Source organism: Heterodontus francisci, chromosome 4 (assembly GCF_036365525.1).
Source record: "Heterodontus francisci isolate sHetFra1 chromosome 4, sHetFra1.hap1, whole genome shotgun sequence".
Taxonomy (NCBI): Eukaryota; Metazoa; Chordata; class Chondrichthyes; order Heterodontiformes; family Heterodontidae; genus Heterodontus; species Heterodontus francisci.
The window spans coordinates 25,071,544-25,091,718 of record NC_090374.1 but is presented as its reverse complement, the minus strand read 5'-3'; the positions used below and the strand labels follow the sequence as shown (position 1 = coordinate 25,091,718).

The 20,175-nt window shown below is 44.0% G+C and overlaps 1 protein-coding gene across 1 annotated transcript in view; it reads right to left on the bottom strand.

Moving 5' to 3' along the window:
- The window catches only part of galntl6 (polypeptide N-acetylgalactosaminyltransferase like 6), a 1,388,519-nt gene that overhangs the window by 261,930 nt on the left and 1,106,414 nt on the right, over positions 1 to 20,175 (bottom strand). Inside the window, exon 6 of the mRNA XM_068028772.1 lies at positions 3,143 to 3,328. Within this exon, the coding sequence (XP_067884873.1) occupies positions 3,143 to 3,328 (186 nt within the window). The remainder of the gene's footprint in view (positions 1 to 3,142; positions 3,329 to 20,175) is intronic.

The window sequence follows — 20,175 nt, the reverse complement described above, 5'->3', positions numbered from 1 at the left end:
CCCAACAGACACTTGGTCCACTTGGCCTACCTCATTTCCCAGCAGCAGACCCAGCAATGCCTTTTTTCTAGTTGGGCTGAGATCATACTGATCAAGGAAATTCTCCTGAACACATTTCAGAAATTCCTCCCCTTCTTTTCACTTTACTGCAACATTACCTCAATAACCTCCTCCAGCCCTAGAACCTTCCAAGATCTCTACGCTCATCTAATTCTGACCTCTTGCGCATCCAACTTTCCACCATTTGTAGCCGTGCCTTCAGCAGGTTAGGCCATAAGCTGTGGAATTCCCTCCTTAAACCTCTCTGGTTTTCTCTCCTCCTTTAAGATGCTCATTAAAATCTGCCTCTTTGACCAAGATTAGATTTTAGATTAGATTAGAGATACAGCACTGAAACAGGCCCTTCGGCCCACCGAGTCTGTGCCGACCATCAACCACCCATTTATACTAATCCTACACTAATCCCATATTCCTACCAAACATCCCCACCTGTCCCTATATTTCCCTACCACCGACCTATACTAGTGACAATTTATAATGGCCAATTTACCTATCAACCTGCAAGTCTTTTGGCTTGTGGGAAGAAACCCACGCAGACACAGGGAGAACTTGCAAACTCCACACAGGCAGTACCCAGAATCGAACCCGGGTCCCTGGAGCTGTGAGGCTGCAGTGCTAACCACTGCGCCACTGTGCCGCCCCAAGCTTTTAAGATGTTGTCTTAATGTGGCTTGGTCTCAAATTTTGTTTGATGATGCACCTGTGGAATATCTTGGGATGTTTTACAATGTTAAAGGTGCTATATAAAGGCAAGTTGTTGTTGACGTATTTTCTCTACAAAAAAATCTCACAGAATACCACTAACAGCCATTGGAATTCAGAGAATCTGTAAGCTTATGTTCTACGATTTGCTCTCAAGTAGCATTGAACACAGTAATCATGACTAAGGGTAGTCCTTAGGTTGTGTGGAGTTAGAAGACAGGGAATAATTGGAAAAGAGGCAGGAAGGAGATAGAGAGCCTACAAGGGCAATGTAAAATGGGGTAGGGAGAAGATAGAGTGGGCTGGAGGGAAGAGGAAGGTCAAGTGGGATTGGAGGCTGAGGGAGTAAGAAAGGCAGGGGAGCAACTGTTTCAAAATGTTAAAATCTAAAGGCTCAAGAGAATGATGAAAAAAAAAACACTGTCACATATTTAGAGAATTACAAAAGGGGATGAGCAGGATGTGTGGATAGAGATAATGGGGGTAGGCCCAGACACTTGCTTTTGAGGATTTAACAAAAAAGTGAGTATAAAATACAAATCAAAGTTAAATACATATTTTTAGAGATACAGCACTGAAACAGGCCCTTCGGCCCACCGAGTCTGTGCCGACCATCAACCACCCATTTATACTAATCCTACACTAATCCCATATTCCTACCACATCCCCACCTGTCCCTATATTTCCCTACCACCTACCTATACTAGTGGCAATTTATAATGGCCAATTTACCTACCAACAAGTCTTTTGGCTTGTGGGAGGAAACCGGAGCACCCGGAGAAAACCCACGCAGACACAGGGAGAACTTGCAAACTCCACACAAGCAGTGCCCAGAATTGAACCCGGGTCGCGGGAGCTGTGAGGCTGCAGTGCTAACCACTGCGCCACTGTTCCGCCCCACATATATTAATGTAAAACATTACAACTTAATAAAAACAAGAAATGCTGGAATCACTCAGCAGGTCTGGCAGCATCTGTGGAAAGAGAAGCAGAGTTAACGTTTCGGGTCAGTGACCCTTCTTCGGAACTGAAGACGGGTCACTGACCCGAAACGTTAACTCTGCTTCTCTTTCCACAGATGCTGCCAGACCTGCTGAGTGATTCCAGCATTTCCTGTTTTTGTTTCAGATTTCGAGCATCCGCAGTATTTTGCTTTTATTACAACTTAATACTTGTTTAAGTATTGGGAGCCTATACAGGGAGGAAAACTGTAGCCCCATGGAGGCTTTGATGATAGGAACATAGGAACAGGAATAGGCCAATTAGCCATTCGTGCCTGTTTATATCATAATGGCTGATCTCAGACCTAAGTCCATAGATTGCCCCACATCCCTTAATAACTTTGGAGAACAAAAATCTATCACTGCAAGATTTAAAATTGACAATTGATCTAGCATCTAGATTGTGTATGTAGAAATGTTTCCTAATTACACTCTTGAAAGGTCTGGCTCTGATTTTTATAAATGCTTCCCCCCACCCCCTAACAGTCCTACACTCCTCAAGATTGAATGAAAGTTGAACAGTGGAGAATCTGGAGCTCAACCTCATAGTAAGGCAGGCCTTATTGACATGCTGGGGAGTGCGACAGTTTATAACAATCCCATTGAGGAGTTACCCCTGGTATGACAGCACTTACTGACAGCCAACACGTTCAATTTTTTTTCAATAGGTACAGCACTGAAACAGGCCCTTCGGCTCACCGAGTCTGTGCCAAGCAACAACCACCCATTTATACTAATCCTACATTAATCCCATATTCCCTACCACATCCCCACCATCTACCTACACTAGGGGCAATTTACAATGGCCAATTCACCTATCAACCTGAAAGTCTTTGGCTGTGGGAGGAAACCAGAGCACCCAGCAGAAACCCACATGGTCACAGGGAGAACTTACAAACTCCGCACAGGCAGTACCCAGAATCAAACCCGAGTCACTGGAGCTGTGAGGCTGCAGTGCTAACCACTGCGCCACTGTGCCACCCTAACACCTGAAAATGGCGAATGTGATTCAGATGCTGATGTTAATACATGATATAGCTATCCTTGCTTTTTTTCAAGGGAAGCAAAGTGTCTCTGCTATGCTTTTGCAGAGGCCTAGGATTAATGGGCTTTGGGTAACCTTGGAGACGTGTTTAGAATTGATCTCCCTCCATGATTGCATAATGTATTAATCTGGAAGTGATGCTGATGGGTATTGTTTCTGAAAGTGCTTCTTCAATGCTCTCTGTTCTGCTCCCCTTATTCCTCCCCTCCCAAAGGTTCATGTGAGACTACATTTGAAAGCAGCCCTCTAGTACAGAACATGCTTGGGACAGAAGATAAATCGCAAAGCAAGTGAGCCAGTTTTTTTAATTAAGTGAATCCAGACAGTCACTTACCAAGTAATGGTGGTAACCAGTTCACGTTGGCTTCACAGTGAGAGTCCAGGAAGGTCAAAACTTCACCTTTGGCCACTGAAGCCCCGAGCAACCTGGTTCGGATCAGGCCTTCTCTCTTCCTGGTGCGCATGATCCTCACTTTTGGAAATCTCGCCATGTATTCCTCTAAACGTTCTTTCAAGTGCTCTGGAAAAAATAAACAAATGAACACTTGAATACTTTTCTTATCCCTGATTGTACAGATTTCAGTCAATCAATAAGCATGCTAAAAAGAAATTGGGCTCTTTCAGCAATATAATTTTGTGCCTACATTCTGCCCTCGCCTACTGTCATCCCCCTCTTCTGAAGTCACTGGCTCCTTAAAAGGACATGGTTCAATATGGCTGGTCACCCAGCACTACCTGCGACAGTACCGAAACAGCTCTTATCAAAATCACAAATGACATCCTATGTGACTGTGACAAAGGCAAACGTTCCTTTCTCGTCTTTTTTGAGCCTTTGACACAGTTGATCACACCATCTTCTCCAATGTCTCTCCACTGTTGTCCAGCTGAATGGGACTGATCTCACCTGGTTCCATTCTTATCTGTCTAATCGTAGCCAGAGAATCACCATCAATGGCTTCTCTTCCCATTCCCACACCATTACCTCTGGTGTCCCCCCAAGGATCTATCCGTGGACCCCTCCTATTTCTCATCTGCATCTCAGCAACATCATCTGAAAATAGTGTCAGTTTCCACATGTACACTAGCGATACCCAGCTCTACCTCACCATCACCTCTCTCTACCCTTCCACTGTTTGACCGACATCCATATTGTATGAACAGAAATTTCTTTTAATTAAATATTGGGAAGACTGAAGCCATTGTTTTCGGTCCCCACTCAAAACTCCATTCCCTAGCTACCGACTCCACCCGTCTCCCTAGCAACAGTCTGAGATTAAGCTAGCCTGTTCGCAACCTTGGTGTCACATTTGACCCCGAGATGAGCTTCTGAGCTCATATTTGTGCCATCATTAAGACCGCCTATTTTCACCTCCATAACATTGTACGACTTCGCCCCTGTCTCAGCTCATCTACTGCTGAAACCTTCAATCACGTTTTTGTTACCTCTAGACTTCACTATTCCAAATATTCCTCACTGGTCTCCCACGTTCCACTCTCCATAAACTTGAGGTCATCCAAAGCTCTGCTGCCCATGTCTTAACTCACACCCAAATCCCATTCCCCTATCATTCCTGTGCTCACTGACCTACACTGGCTCCTGCTCAAGCAACGCTTGATTTTAAAATTCTCATCCTTGTTTTCAAATTCTTCTAGGTCCTCACCCCTCCCTATCTATGTAATCTCCTCCAGCACAATGCTCCGAGATACCTGTATTCTTCTAATTCCAGTCTCTTGAGCATCCCTGATTTTAATCGCTCTGCTATTGGTGGCCGTGCCTTCAGTTCCCTAGGCCCCAAGCTGTGGAAAACCTTCAGTATACCTCTCTGCTTCTCCACCTCATTTTTTTTCTTTAAGACACTCCTTAAAACCTACCTCTTTCACCATTTGACCTCATATCTCCTTTTGTGGCTCAATGTCATACTTCATTTATAATGCTCCTGTGAAGCGCCTTGGGATGTTTTATTACGCCAAAGGCGCTTTATAAATATAAGTTGTTGTTGTCACAGTTGTAGCAAATGCAGCAGTCAATTTGCACACAGCAAACTCCCACAAACAACAATGTAATAATGACCAGATAATCTGTTTTTGTGATGTTGATTGAGGGATAAATATTAGCCAGGACACCAGGATGACTCCCCTACTCATCTTCAAAATAGTGCTACAGGATCTTTTACATCCACCTATAGGAGCAGATGGGGCCTTGGTTTATTGTCTCATCCAAAAGGCAGCACCTCCCTCAGTACTGCACTGGAGCAGCTAGCTAGATGTTTGTGCTGAAATCTTGGAGTGGGGCTTGAACCCTTGTGACTCGAAAATGAGAGTGCCACCAACTGAGCCACAGTGGAAGACGCAAAGCTGCATTACATCTGTGTAGAAACCTAACCTCTGCATCTTTCTTGACATTCTTCCTTTGAGCCTCTACATCCAGTTCTCTCTTTCTCCCAGTTTCTGTCCTATCTCCCTTCCAGTCATGTTGTTTGTTAACCCTGCAGTCCCTCTTCAGCAACTCTATGAACCCATCTTTCTTGTATTGTTTATGTTCCTTTGTACGCAAACCCACTTTACTGAAATGCAAATATTGTAATGTCTTCTGCCCTTACTTCGCTTGATCAATAGGCATCACACTCTGATCAAATGGTCAGCAGCCCAAGCAATGTAATCAAATGGTTCTCTTATCAGTACCTCACACAATATGAAACAGCTTTGTTGTTGTATCACCCAGCACTGAAACTCAATCCAGCATCACTATCATCTGAAACTTATTCTAGTTTAATGTATCACCTGAATTTTATTAACCCCATGTTTAAATTCTACCTTTTTATTATTCGTTCATGAGATGTGGGCATCACTGGCTAGGCCAGCATTTGTTGCCCATCCCTAATTGCCCTTGAGAAGGTGGTGGTGAGCTGCCTTCTTGAACCACTGCAGTCCATGTGAGGTAGGTACACCCACAGTGCTGTTAGGAAGGGAGTTCCAGGATTTTGACCCAGCGATAGTGAAGGAACGGCGATATAGTTCCAAGTCAGGATGGTGTGTGACTTGGAGGGGAACTTGCAGGTGGTGGTGTTCCCATGCATCTGCTGCCCTTGTACTTCTAGGTGGTAGAGGTTGCGGTTTTGGAAGGTGCTGTCTAAGGAGCCTTGGTGAGTTGCTGCAGTGCATCTTGTAGATGGTACACAGTGCTGCCACGATGCGTCGGTGGTGGAGGGAGTGAGTGTTTGTGAATGGGGTGCCAATCAAGCAGGCTGCTTTGTCCTGGATGCTGCCGAGCTTCTTGAGTGTTGTTGGAGCTGCACCCATCCAGGCAAGTGGAGAGTATTCCATCACACTCCTGACTTGTGCCTTGTAGATGGTGGACAGGCTTTGGGGAGTCAGGAGATGAGTTACTTGCTCATTGATAATGGGGGATTCAGCAATTGTAATGCCATTGAATGTCAAGGGGAGATGGTTAGAATCTCTCTTGTTGGAGATGGTCATCGTCTGGCAGTTGTGTGGCGCAAATGTTACTTGCCACTTATCATCCCAAGCCTGGATATTGTCCGTTTCTACACGGACTGCTTCAGTATCTGAGGAGTGCTGAACATTGTGCAATGATCAGCAAACATCCCCACTTCTGATCTTATGACTGTAGGAAAGTCAGTGATGAAGCAGCTGAAGATGGTTGGGATAGGACACTACCCTGAGGAACTCCTGCAGTGATGTCCTGGAGCTGAGATGATTGACCTTTAACAATCACAACCATTTTCCTTTGTGCGAGGTAATACTCCAGCTAGCGGAGAGTTTTCCCCCTGATTCCCATTGACCTCAGTTGTGCTCGGGCTCCTTCATGCCATACTCAGTCAAATGCCGCCTTGATGTCAAGGGCAGTCACTCTCACCTCACCTCTAGAGTTCAGCTCTTTTGTTCATGTTTGAACCATCCTGCTTGCTTGAAGGTAATATTGGTAAGCTGTTGGTATACTCTACCAATGCCCTGCTTTCTTAAATTCATTGTGTGGTTCACCAGTATGTGCTTCAAACATAGAAAAGGCTCCTGCTAATCAGATTGGATCATTTTCAATGGCAGCAGCAAACCCTTTGCTCCAATTTACTGTTCGGGCCTCTGTGCCATCAGATTAGAAACAGTTTTGCATTGTAAGAAGACCCTGGTGATCTGAAACCAAAACAGAAAATGTTGGAAAAATTTGGGGGCCAGGGGAGGCAAAAGAAAAATTCTGGGTGAGGACATAGCTTGAAACAGATGTTTCCCAACACGTCCTGAATTTCTAATATTAGCGGTGTTGGAATTGAACATTTTGTAGCATTCCAGCATGAAACGACAGGAGACGAGCGAGGAAGAACTATGAGGTTTTTGTCAATAGGGTGAGATGAAGCAGAGTGGGAGGAGCATAAATGGCCCAGTTGGGCTGTTTAGCCTGCTCCTGTGCTGTATATTCCATGTCATTCTATGGACTGCAATTCCTGCTCTTAGAATCTTGACAGTTTTAAACATCCATCTTGGCATTACAAGTAGCTCTTAAAAAAAAAATCAAAGCAAACGTTATTAATTGATGTCAAATGCCACACTGCCAAAGCCTTTTAGCCATAACCATGGGTCCCATTGCAGTAAAACCACTCCAGGTTAGTTTTGCGTTTTATGAGGAGGCTATTAAACACAAGATAGATTTATATAGCCATTATTGGGTGATTAATGGGACCTTCCAGAGAACACTAGTAAACTGGCAGATAGATCACTGCGATAAGTTGCAGTAGAAAAAATAACTTCCTTCTGTGGAGGTTTTGTTGTCATTTTCCCACATTATTTTCCTCTCTCATGCCAGTCCTGACTGGCCATGTGCCAGCTGTCATGCATTGTGTGCCTGGAGCACTGGTTGCCAGACAGCTGGCAATGCCAGCTTATTTCAATAGTTTAAAATGTTCTTCAACAGTTTAATGAGGAGGCACGTCTCAATTTCCCCCCTCCACCCTCCCCCAAACTCTGCACAACCCTCCTTCCTTTAGATTTGTGTTTGGGATGTGAGCCACACTGGCAATAGCCCATTTATTGCCCATCCCTAGTTGAGAAAGTGGCATTGGAATAGCAATGGGGGCCACTTCAAAAAAATCAAGCCTGACACTCCAATGCAGTACTGAGGGAGTGCTGCACTGTTGAAGGTGCCATCTTTCGGATGAGAACTTAAACTGAGGATCCGTCTGCTCGCTCAGGTGGGTGTAAAAGATCCCGTAACACTATTTCGAAGAAGAGCAGGGGAGTGTCTTTAGTGTCCTGGCCAATCAACATCACTAAAAAAAATTATCTCGTCATCATCGCATTGTTGTTTGTGGGAGCTTTCTGTGCACAAATTGGCTGCTGCGTTTCTCTACATTACAACAATGGCTACAATTTAAAAATGCACCACTGTCTGTAAAGCACTTTAAGGTTGTGAAAGGCACTACATCAATGCAAGTTCTTTTTTTTCTTTTTAGTTCAGAGGACCTTAAGTATCAACCGTGTAGGGTGAGGTTGGTGTTTATATCCAAGCCAGATCAGGTAGGGATGGCACGTTTCTTCCAATGTGGTATTTACAACAATATAGCAGCTTTCATGGTTAATTTTCTGGTGCTAGCCCACCGTGCACCCAGGTGGGCCAACAAACTTGCAACCATTTCAAGCCCCAGTATTAACTTAACCCACTTGACAAGAATGGGACTGATTCGGGGCAGACATCCGATTTAGACCATGCTGGATTTTAAGTTCCATTGATTTCAATAGAGTGTAAACTTGGGCAGGTTCTAAACTAGGCATTCCCGCTGGGTGGGTTAGGTTGAAGCTGGGGCTTCTTGAGATAGTAATCCAGTGCTGCAACCACCACATTACCATACTTATATGATCACACTTTTATTTAGTACCTTCCTTCTCAATGCAGCTGAATTGAAGCCTCCCACTTCTGCAGAGTGAACTGTCACAATGTTGCTGATTCAATATGCCGTGGCACCAGTAATATGCTTAGAATTCAATCTTACCAATAACAGAGTTCCATATTCTGAGCACTCTCTGAGTAAAGAGGTTTCTCCTAAATTTCCTATTGGATTTATTGGTGACTATCTTATATCTACGGCCCTTAGTTGGACTCCCTCACAAGTGGAAACATTTTCTCTTCATTTACTCTTCCAGTATTTTAAAAACCTCTATCAGGTGTTACGACCAGGTGAGAAAGGTGTCTCGAGGTCCATCTCAGCCTTCACCTGGTCTTACCGTAACAGGGTTTAATTTTGAACACACGTTGTTTTTAGCTCCCCCTTGGTGAATCCTTGTTCATTGCTTTCCAATTATAAGGCAAAGAAACCAGCGCAAACAGGCTTTCTTAGGTTTAAAGAAGAAAAGTTTAAATTTATTAAACTTAAACTCTAATTCGGTTAACGCCTATGAATTCATGACATGCCCACACTAGCATGCATATGCGATACACACATGCAAATAGAGACAGAAAAGAGCAGAAGAAAAAATAAAGTTGAGATGTCTGAGGCAATATCTGAAGAGTTTTTGTTACGGTTCTTTGAGCTCACTGTCATTGATTGTAGGTAGATCTTGCTTTTCGTTGGGGCCCAGTATTCTTCTTAAACCTTGTTTGATATAGGAGACTTTTTTCTCTTGGGGTTCATGTGTCTTCAGTGGATTCAAAAGCTTGTGAGAAAGAGATGGGAGCAGGCAGATAGGAGAGGCTGTGGCGAGCCAGCCAGGAGAGATCTTCTCAGTCCAGGAGCATTCTGCTTTTTTATCCAAACTGTTTGTATGAATTCAAAAAACTCAGGTTGCCCAGCAGGTTAGTCATGTGACCAGCTGGTTTGACCATGTCCATTTGTGTGATCGGCCATCTGAGCAGTCAACCTGGAATGCGAGCTCCCCCCCCCCTTCAGCATCTGGTGATCAAAAGTCCATTATGGGTTGAATGTGTCAGGGAAAGGCTGCTTTGTTCTTCCAAACACTCTGTTAATATGCAAATGTCTTTCCAGCCATGGCTGATCTATTTAACAAGTCCTTTCTTCACTCCAGTAACAATTTAAAATCAATGTTCATGACAAAATTAATGTGCCTCATTCTTGGCAGGAGGGGGCCGAGCATGACACAGGTCACTCCTCCACAGCCTTCTAGAGAAAAGGGCCTGTCTCTTCTGTCTTTTCTGATAGTTATAACTTCTCAGTTCTGATATTATCCTTGTAAATCTTTTTTGCATCTCCTCCAGTGTCTCTATATGCTTTTTGTACCATAGAGGTCAGGGCGGCGCAGTGGTTAGCACCGCAGCCTCACAGCTCCAGGGACCCGGGTTCGATTCTGGGTACTGCCTGTGCGGAGTTTGCAAGTTCTCCCTGTGTCTGTGTGGGTTTTCGCCGGGTACTCCGGTTTCCTCCCACAGCCAAAGACTTGCAGGTGGTAGGTAAATTGGCCATTGTAAATTGCCCCTAGTGTAGGTAGATGATAGGGAATATGGGATTACTGTAGGGTTAGTATAAATGGGTGGTTGTTGGTCGGCACAGACTCGGTGGGCCGATGGGCCTGTTTCAGTGCTGTATCTCTAAATAAAATTTAAAAAATAAATAAATAACTGTTCGCAGTACTACAGGTGTGGTCCAACCAAGGTTCTATACAAGTTTAACATAACTTCCCTGCTTTTCAAATCTATTTCACTAGAAATGAACACCAGTGCTTGGTTGGATTCTGTTTTTGGTTGTGTTATGCTGCATTGCTACCTTTAATGGATTTGTGAATCTGTACCCAAAGAAACATAGGGCTGGAGTTTGTTCTGCCCCAGGCATCGGGGTCCGTGGTGGGATGCCTGAAGATGCCACCGGGATAGGGCCGCCATGCACCCGACACCAGGAGGGCCTGGCGTGATATTGCCGGCGGCAGCGAGGCCTCGTGGCGGCACCCCCGCCGCTTGGCGATGGGACCCCCAATTTGAATATTTAAATAAATTAAATTGAATGAAGTAATGACACTCAGTCGCCACCTGATCTCCAGTGGTGATCTTCGGCCCGGTGGCCGGGACTCCTGTGCCTTCGGAACCCTGTCCAGAGTAACGAGGCGTCACACTGGATGGGGGGGGGGGGGGGAAGGTAAGTTTATCAGTGCGGGGTTGAGGGGTGGGGGGGGGGAAGCAGTGTCAAATTAATGTCATGGGTGTAGGGGATGGTGAGAAGGGTAGCAGTTGAAAGTTTGGTTTGGGGGGGGGGAGATCAGATGGTAAAGGTAAGTGTTTGGGGGGAGAAGGGCAAATAATTAATTTAATTGTTATTAGGGGTGGGAGAGGGGCAAAAGAAATGTATTTATTTATTTCAATTCACGTTACCTTTAAATATTTAAATTTGCCAGTCAGGATGAAAGCCCTTTCAAAATGGCGTCAACCTCTGCGCACAGGCAGCTGACGCCATTGCCGGGGATGGACAGCCTGCACCCTCCACGTGATTGGCCTCCTTCTATGGCATTGGTTTCGGTTTGAATCATTGATGAAGAAGAATTTTAATGATTATTTGCTGCTATGCTTCTTTAACCGAACACCATTCACCATCTTCCGCTAACGGAATACAATCGAAGGCACGCGACAATTGTGGGAGAGCAATGCTTTGCTGCATGCATTACCATACCTACACCATTCTGTTGTTTGTTTGTTACTGATGTTGCATTTTAAGTAAAGCTGCCGATTTAAATTCCACTATAGTTAATGAACAAGGGTAGTCAGATGTGAAAGTCAGCACCCCTGTCAGGTATGTTGCAAAAATGTGCTTAATTGTTAATTTAAAAACAAAATCTATCATTGTATTTTTCTCGCAGTTGATTAAATAAGGTAATAAATCACATGCACAATACATGCCAACACAACACCCAGTCATCTGTCAAAGTGGGAATCAGACTGCAGAGCGACAAATAAATAGTAATTGAGGAACAGGAGTTTTATATTCTTGTCAACAGAGTGACAACATATGATAAAGGGCAGTATCCAAGCTTTCTCTCGTGCTGGCTAATAAGCAAAAGTTTTCAACTCGATTTTTCTTCCAGACATTATAACTTTACCTAGTTTGAAAGCCATGGTGTTCAATAAAATATTCCATTGAGTCTTAATGAACAACTAAGAAAGTCATTCAGTGAAAATTGCACTTGTAACCTGTGCTCTTTACTAAGGACATATTTATCTTTCAGTTCTCTGTGTCCCATCATGCCTCACAAGCCACCTGACCCTTGAACTGGAAGTGAACTAACATTGCGAGATTAAAACTAGTACAACCATCAATCCATTGGGCGCATCCCCTTCACTGAGAAACTAAGACTAGGCAAGAAAAACCAGGATGAGGAGATTTATTTTTTAATCCAGCAAGATTTTAGGGTCTGGAATGCATTGCCTGAAAGGCAGATTCAAAAGGAAATTGGATAAATACTTGGGTTGGGGGAATTTTATTCTGGCAGCAGGAACCGACGCCGAGATCCCCACATCGCCTCTTCTACGGAAGGCCCACTGAATTTAGTGCCAATCAGGCACTTAATTGAACAGTGGTGGGCCTTCCTCACAATTAAGGACCCCATTGCTAGAAGTCCCGGCCTTGCAGAGCTTCTGGCTAATCAGAAGCCAGCAGCTGCAGTGCCAAGGCGGAGGCAGTGGCTGCTGCTGCAGGTGCACCCACTGGAGGCCATGGAGCGTCGCTGATACCAGGCCTCAGGTAGGTCAGGGCGGGAGGGGTCTCGTGGGGTGGGGGCTGTGGGGGCAGGAGGGAGGTTGGCAGCAAGGGCAGGGGGGTGGCTCTCAGCATGCCTCCCTCTTCCCAATGTCGGGCCCCTCGTTCAGGCACTAAGTGCCTTTTAATGAAGGATCCCCCCACCCCCACCGAGTCTGGAAGCAGCCCGCATAGTTTTTCATGCTGTGCTTCCCGTGCGGTGAAAGTGCTGCCCGCCGCATGGCAATTGCAGCTACAGCGGGAAGAGGGGTTAACTGACCAGTTAATGGGCTTAATTGGTGGTGGGGCGGGAAAGCAATTCCCCGACTTTCCCGCCCCGGGCTAAATTTTGGCGGAGGTGGGATGGTGATTTTATGCTCCAAACCCGCCGTGGGGTAGGGCATAAAATTGGCCCCCTTGGAAAGAAAAGATGTGCAGAGCTATGGGGAAAAGCATCAGGGAAGTGGGACTCACTGGTTATCTCTTTCAAAGACCTGGTACAGGCACAATAGACAGAATGACCGTCTGTGCTGTAAGAGTCTATGATTCTATAGTAGAGAGCCAGCATGCCAGAAGTCCCAGCAACTAAGGCAGGAACACATACAGTGCTGACCCTGGCAGACTTTTTTCTGTTGCCGATGTCCAAAGGTGCAATTCGATGCCCATTTATGGAATCCACCATATTGGGAACAGCAGGAATTCCAGTGCAATGTTCCCAACTATAGCGGGAAGTGGAGCTATTCAGTTTTTCCCACTAGAACCAATGTTTCCTGCTTCAGCTCACCTGCTGCCGGAACCCTCATCCATCCATGCCTTTGTTATCCCAGTCTTGACTATTTCAATGGTCTCCTGGCCGGCCTCCCACCTTTCACCCTCCACAAACTTCAACTCATTCAAAACTCTGCTGCCCATATCCTAATTCTCATGAAGTTCTATTCATGCATCATCCCAGAAACTTGCTGATCTGCACTGGCTCCCAGTCTGTAGTACCTTGAGAAATGTTTACTACATTAAGAGAGCTATATTAATGCAAGTTGTTGTTGATGTATCCCATGTGAAGAGGGATACATTAGAAATGAATGATTAGTTATTCTGCTGATGATATATTGGGCTTCACTGGGAGTAACTTGGTTGAGGCACTGTGGGGTTCCCATGGAACTACTGGATAGGAAGAGGTGGGGAGAGGGAAGAAAAGTAATGGAAAAAGGAAAGAACAAAATAGAAAAACACTTCATTACACATTCAATGATTTGCTTGAGCAGCTCAAGGGATAATAAGGTGTCTGTTTTGTTTTTGATGGATATTGTCGCTGCTACTCCTGTCTCATTATAATTAATGGAGAAACCTCGGTGGCTTCAAATGGCAGTGAATGTATATGTTTAGTCTAATGAAAAGTTCTATATAATTAATGAGTTAGCTTTCCTCGTGGACTGTGGATTATTCTTGTTAAGGCGCTTGTTCTAAATCTCTAACACAGTCTCAAATCCTTTGAAAGATTCCACATCTTGGTGATTAATAGATAAGTCATGATATTAGAATGCAAAGTGTTGCACAGACTAGATAATTGGCTTGAAAATAGGAAACAAAGGGCAGACACAAATAGGAACCTGCCAGTTTGGGAATCTGATATGAATGGAAGACCCTCAGGAGAGTCAGTGTGAAAACTCTTACTACCTTTTTTTATATTAATGACTTGGATAAAGGACATCGTAAACCAAGTTTTCAGACAAAACCATAGCAGGCACAGCAAATGAGGAACAACGCAATTCCAAAATACTGAAGCTAGGATTATCACCATTTTGAAAATAACAAGAACTTGCATCAATGATTTAATGTAAGAAAATGAACCAAGGACTTCACCAGAATTTGACACTGAGCCACATAAGGAGATATCAGACCAGGACCAAATCATTGAATGTGCAATGAAATGTTTTTCTATTTTGTTCTTTCCTTTTTCCATTACTTTTCTTCCCTCTCCCCGCCTGTTCCTATCCAGTAGTTCCATGGGAGCCCCACAGTGCCTCAACCAAGTTACTCCCAGTGAAGCCCAATATATCATCAGCAGAATAACTAATCATTCATTTCTAATGTATCCCTCTTCACATGGGATACATCAACAACAACTTGCATTAATATAGCTCTCTTAATGTAGTAAACATTTCTCAAGGTACTACAAAGTTTGGCCAAAAAAGTAGGTTTTAAGGAGTTTCTTGAAGGAGGAGAGAGAGGTTGAGTGGCTGAGAGGTGTAGGGAGGGAGTTGCAGAGCTTAGGGCCTAGGCAGTTGAAGACACAGCCGCCAATGATAAGAGTGATTAAAATTAGGGCTGAGCAAATGGCCAGAATTGGAGGAGTGCAGATATCTGGGGCTGGAGGAGATAACAGAGATAGGGAAGGGCCAGGCCATGGACAGATTTAAAAACAAGGATTAGAAGATTAAAATCGAGATGTTGTCAGACCGAGGGCCAATGTAGGTCAGCGAGCACAGGGGTGACGGTTGAACAGGACCCGGTTCAAGTTAAAATATGGGCAACAGAATTCTGGACAGAGAGCAGAAATTAATGAACATACACAGCCTGACTGTGTGGAGAAAATACAGGTTATCTACTTGTGTGTAAATCTTTCATCAGAACAAAAAAAAGGTAAGGTATGTTTTCCTTTTCCACATTCCGAGCAGCCTGACAAGTGCTTCCAGCATTTTTTGTTTTCATTTCACACTTGCAGAATTTTCAGCTTGATTTTCTTTTATTTGGATGGAAGACAGGTAAGAATGAAAACATGAGAAGGGGTGGAATCATGACTTTGGTTCTGAGATTTACTTTGATGATGGGGAAAGTCAACTGACCCTCACTAACGAATGCTCCGGACATTGAGGGAACAGTTAAAAAGTGAGATTTTAGTAACAAATGCAAAACACCCAAGATATTTCCCAAAAAAAGACATGTTGGGGAGGAATAGCAGATGCCAAGAAGGAGTTAAGTAAAGAGTTAGGTGCGGTGACTGAAAGCATGGTAAAATTATCTGGATGTTCCTTTAAAAAACAAACTATTATGTCCAAAACAGGATGAGTGGTAACTCCAGTGGAAGTAGTGACCAGTGTCTTGGCGTGTCTGACCTGTTGGCTTTGTTCCCATTTCTAAAAGGTCTTGGGGATGATCTGGTAGCAGTCTTTAGAAAGAAGAATTAACTTTTTTTCATTCATTGCTGAAAACGCTGGCATTTATTGCCCATCCCTAATTGCCCTTGACAAGGTGATGGTGAGCTGCCTTCCTGAATCGCTGCAGTCTATGTGGTGTAGGTACGCCCACAGTGCTGTTAGGAAGGGAGTTCCAGGATTTTGAGCCAGTGACAGTGAAGGAACGGCGATATAGTTCCAAGTCAGGATGGTGTGTGGCTTGGAGGGGAGTTTGCAGGTGGTGGTGTTCCCATGCCCTTGTTCTTTGAGGTGGTAGACGTCATGGGTTTGGAAGGAGTCTTCACGAGTTGCTTCAACACATCTTGTAGATAGTACACCTGCGTTAGAGGGAGTGAATGGTGAAGATTGCATTTCTATAGCACCTTTCACAACCTCAGGATGTCCCAAAGTGCTTTAGGTATATCTTGTTGAAGTGTAAGTCACTGTTGTTAATGGAGGAAACACAGCAACTAATGTGTGCACAGCAAAAATCCCAAAACAACAATGTGATAATAACCAGATAATCTGTTCTGGTGATGTTGGCTGAGGGATAAACATTGACCACAGGACACCAGAGAGATCACTCCTGGTCTTGTTTAAAATAGTGTCATGGGATATCTTATGTCCACCTGAGAGGGACGACAGTGGGGCCCTGGTTTGATGTCTTACCCAAAAGACAGCACCGCCTACAGTGCAGCACTCCCTCAGTACGGATACTGGGCGTGTCAACCTTAATAATGTACAGCAGTCTCTGGAGTGGAGCTTGAACCCATAACCTTTTGACTCCGAGAGAGAGGGAGAGAGAGAGAGAGATAGAGGGTACCCAATACACCACAGCAGACACTTAGGGCTGGGTTTTAAGGAGCCCTCGATGTTGGCATCCATGGTGGGGGGGGTCTGAAGATGTCCCCGGATGAGGCCCGCCCTGGACCTCGACGCTGGCAGGGCCCAGCCCGATATTACTGGAGGTGGCGAGGCTTGGTGGCGGCCCCCTGCCGCTCAGTGATGGGACGGCAATTTAAATATTTAAATAAATGAAAATACCTGAATTAATTACTCTCCTGTCGCCTCCGGATGTCCCGCTGCAATCTTCGGCCCGGCAGCCGGCACTCCCGGGCCTTCGGATCCCCATCCGGGGAAACGAGGAGCAACACTGGTGGGGAGGGGGGGGAACGGGTCCAAATTATCATCATGGGTGTAGGGTTGGTGGGCAGGGTTATAGTTTAAAGTTTGTGCAGTTGGTTTGCGGGGGGTGGAGGGGTTGGGGAGGGAGTGGGGGAAGGTCAGATGGTAAAGGTTTTAAGGGGAAGGGCAAATAATTAATTCAGTTGTTATTGGGGGTGGGGGAGGGGTAAAAGAGACGTATTTACCTTTCTTTAAATATTTAAATCTGCCGGAAGGGCTAACAGCCCTTTAAAAATAGCATCAGTGCCTGCGCACAGGCAGCTAACACCATTGCCGCGGATGGACAGCTCTCCCCCTCCACGTCATCGTGGTGGGCAGCCCACCCCAGCTACTTAAATGAGCTGCCGCGCTCGGAATCACAGTGGCCCTTGGCATGCAGCCTTATAAAATTCAGCCCATAGGGAGCAATGCAGACACAATAAACAGTTTATGGTAACTTGTCAAAATGGTCTGAAACGTCTCCCTTCAGTTGATGGTCCAGATCAGAACAGACAAAAATCTTAACCATCGGGAAAAAGAGTCTGATGCCTCCCAGATCCAGATAATACTGACTGACCCAGATGGCTCATCTCACCCGACAAGTGTTTGATAGGGTACACGTAGAGAAGACTTTTTCTGGGGGGGCCAAAACTAGGGGTCATTAAATCTAATGAGGAAATCATTACCTCTTTGCTCAGAGAGTGGGTAAATTGTGGAACTCATTACCACAAGGAGCAGTTGGGGTGAATAACAGAATAGAAGCTAGATAAACACATGAGGAAGAAAGAAACAGCAAGTTGTGCTAATAGGGTTGGATGAAAAGGGGTGGAAGGAGGCTCGAGTGAAGCATAAACACCCACAGGGACAAATTGGGCTGAGTGAGCTGTTACTCTCCTGTAAAATTCGATGTAAATTCCACATCAGCAGAGGTACAAGGCAGATCTTACTTGATTAATCACCTACTATAAACCGCACCACTGAGGCTGATGAAAAAGAATGTAGCGAGGGATATATAATGATTGGCTAGTGTCGGTTTTGTGTCAAGACAAATTTGAATTTCACCCCTCCTTCCAATTTTGTTACATACAAAAGGAACTTACATTTAGATAGCAACTCATCATACCCTTAGGAAAAAACAAAGTATTATTGAGTTACTTTGGAAACGTGGTCACTTTGTTCTGTAGGCAAGTGCTACAGTCAATTTGCGCACAGCAAGATCACACAAACAGACCATGAATTGAATGACCTGTACGTCTATTGGTTGAGGTGCCAGCTGAGAAAAAAAAAATTCATTTATATAGCACCTTTCATGACCATAGGGAGTACCAAAGCATTTTACAGCCACTGAAGTACTTTTGAACTGTAGTCACTGTTGTAATGTAGGAAACACAGCAGCCAATTTGCACACAGCAAACTGATAATGACCAGATCATTTGTTATGTGATGTTGATTGAAGGATAAATATAATTCCCCTGCTCTTCTTTGAAACAGTGCCATGGGATCTTTTACATCAACCCAAGAAGGCAGATTGGGCCTCAGTTTAACGTCTCATCCAAAGACAGCACCTCTGAAAGTGCAGCACTCCTTCAGTACCACACTGAAGTGTCAGGCTTGATTTTTGTACTCAGGTTCTGGAATGGGACTTGAAACCAGAACCTTTTATGTTAGTAGCAAGAGTGCTACCAACTGAGCCACAGCTGACACTAAGGATTGATGAATAAGGAAAGAATGAATGAGGAATAAGGATTGAGTAAGGAATGCCCTTGCTCTTCCTCCAATAGTATCCCGAGATTTATTTTTAAATCTACCAGAGTGGGCGGTTTCTGGCAGCTCATTTGAAAGTCAGCACTTCCAACAATGTAGCACTCTCTCAGCACTGCACTTAAGTGTCAGCCTAAATTGTGTATTCAGGTCTTTATTCTGCACAAAGTACGCTTTGTGCAGTAGTGTAAAACGGATGATAGCGATTCGGCAGATTTTTTTTATTCGCTCCTGATTTAATTCAATAGGAACAAAAATTGGGAGAAATGAACTGATAGGGTTAGATCAAGAGGAGTGGGAGGAGGCTCATATGTTGCATAAACACCAACATAGACCAATTAGGTCAACTGGCCTCTTTCTGTGCTTTAGCTTCTATGTAATATAAAATAGGCTGCCGATTCACTATCACCTACTTTATCCGATCACACAAAGTTAAAATCTACTCCTTATATATTTCCTGCAGGCTAAAATTGCTGAATTTATCTAATTGCCCAGCACACACAAGTAAAGATGAGCTTATCCCAGATCACACACATATTTGCTGCCTGATGCAGTCAGCAGGATTTTAAAACACTACAAAAAATACAGATTTCAAACCAGATTGTGCTAATACCCACTATATATGTCATAAGCATTTAAGATGACAAAGAACAAGAGAGGATGATTAAGGATGCGCAAAAGACATTCGAAAGAACATTTGTTCTGCCACACTCTTGTATGGTTTAACCTTCAATATGTCTTGCTGGTAGAAAAATTCAATAAACGTTTTCGCCGATTTGGTTATGTTACTTGTTTTCTTTGGTGTAACAGTGGCTACATGTTTAAAAATAAAAGGGAAATGAAACTGGATGCAGATTTGTTCCAAAGTGAATATCTGGTGGTAGATGAAATGAAAGCAAAATACTGCAGATGCTGGAAATCCGAAATAAAAGCAGAAAATGCTGGAATTCTCAGCAGGTCGGGGATATCTGTGGAGAGGGAAACTTGTTTAAACACTGTTCATTGTTAACTTTTTCGAATTCTGCTGAAAGGTAATTGACCTGAAACTTTTGCCTGGATTTTGTGGTGGTAATTATGGTGGAACTGTCAATGTGTACAGTCATTACTCCACTGAAACTGATCACAATTTCTGGAGTCCATACATGTGCAGAATAGCTTGCAAATCCAGAAGTGGTTGTCAGTGATTCTATGCTTTTCCAGAGAGTGCATTGTTGAGGTTCCGCACCCCCACTGCCCCCAGAGTGCAATCAATAAGAAATCAAAATTGAATTACTAAGAACATCGACTCTTTCGCTGTTAGTTTCTGTGAAAACCTTTGAAAAAAGGTGAAATGAGGTGTAACTGGGTTTCTAAAGGTGTACTCTAATCATGATTACTGCTGAACACCCTCACTGGCCCTGAAAAGCTCATTTTAGAGTTGTGGAACGTTAAATTTGTCTGTAATGATAAAAAAAAATCCACATATTTTTAAAATAATATACTTTTAAAAGTTTTTATCTTTATTTTAGCTTCTATCTTAATCCAATCATAATCATTTATTTCACCATCAGAAAATTTAAATTAAAAGTGAAGGCTTTTAACTTCCT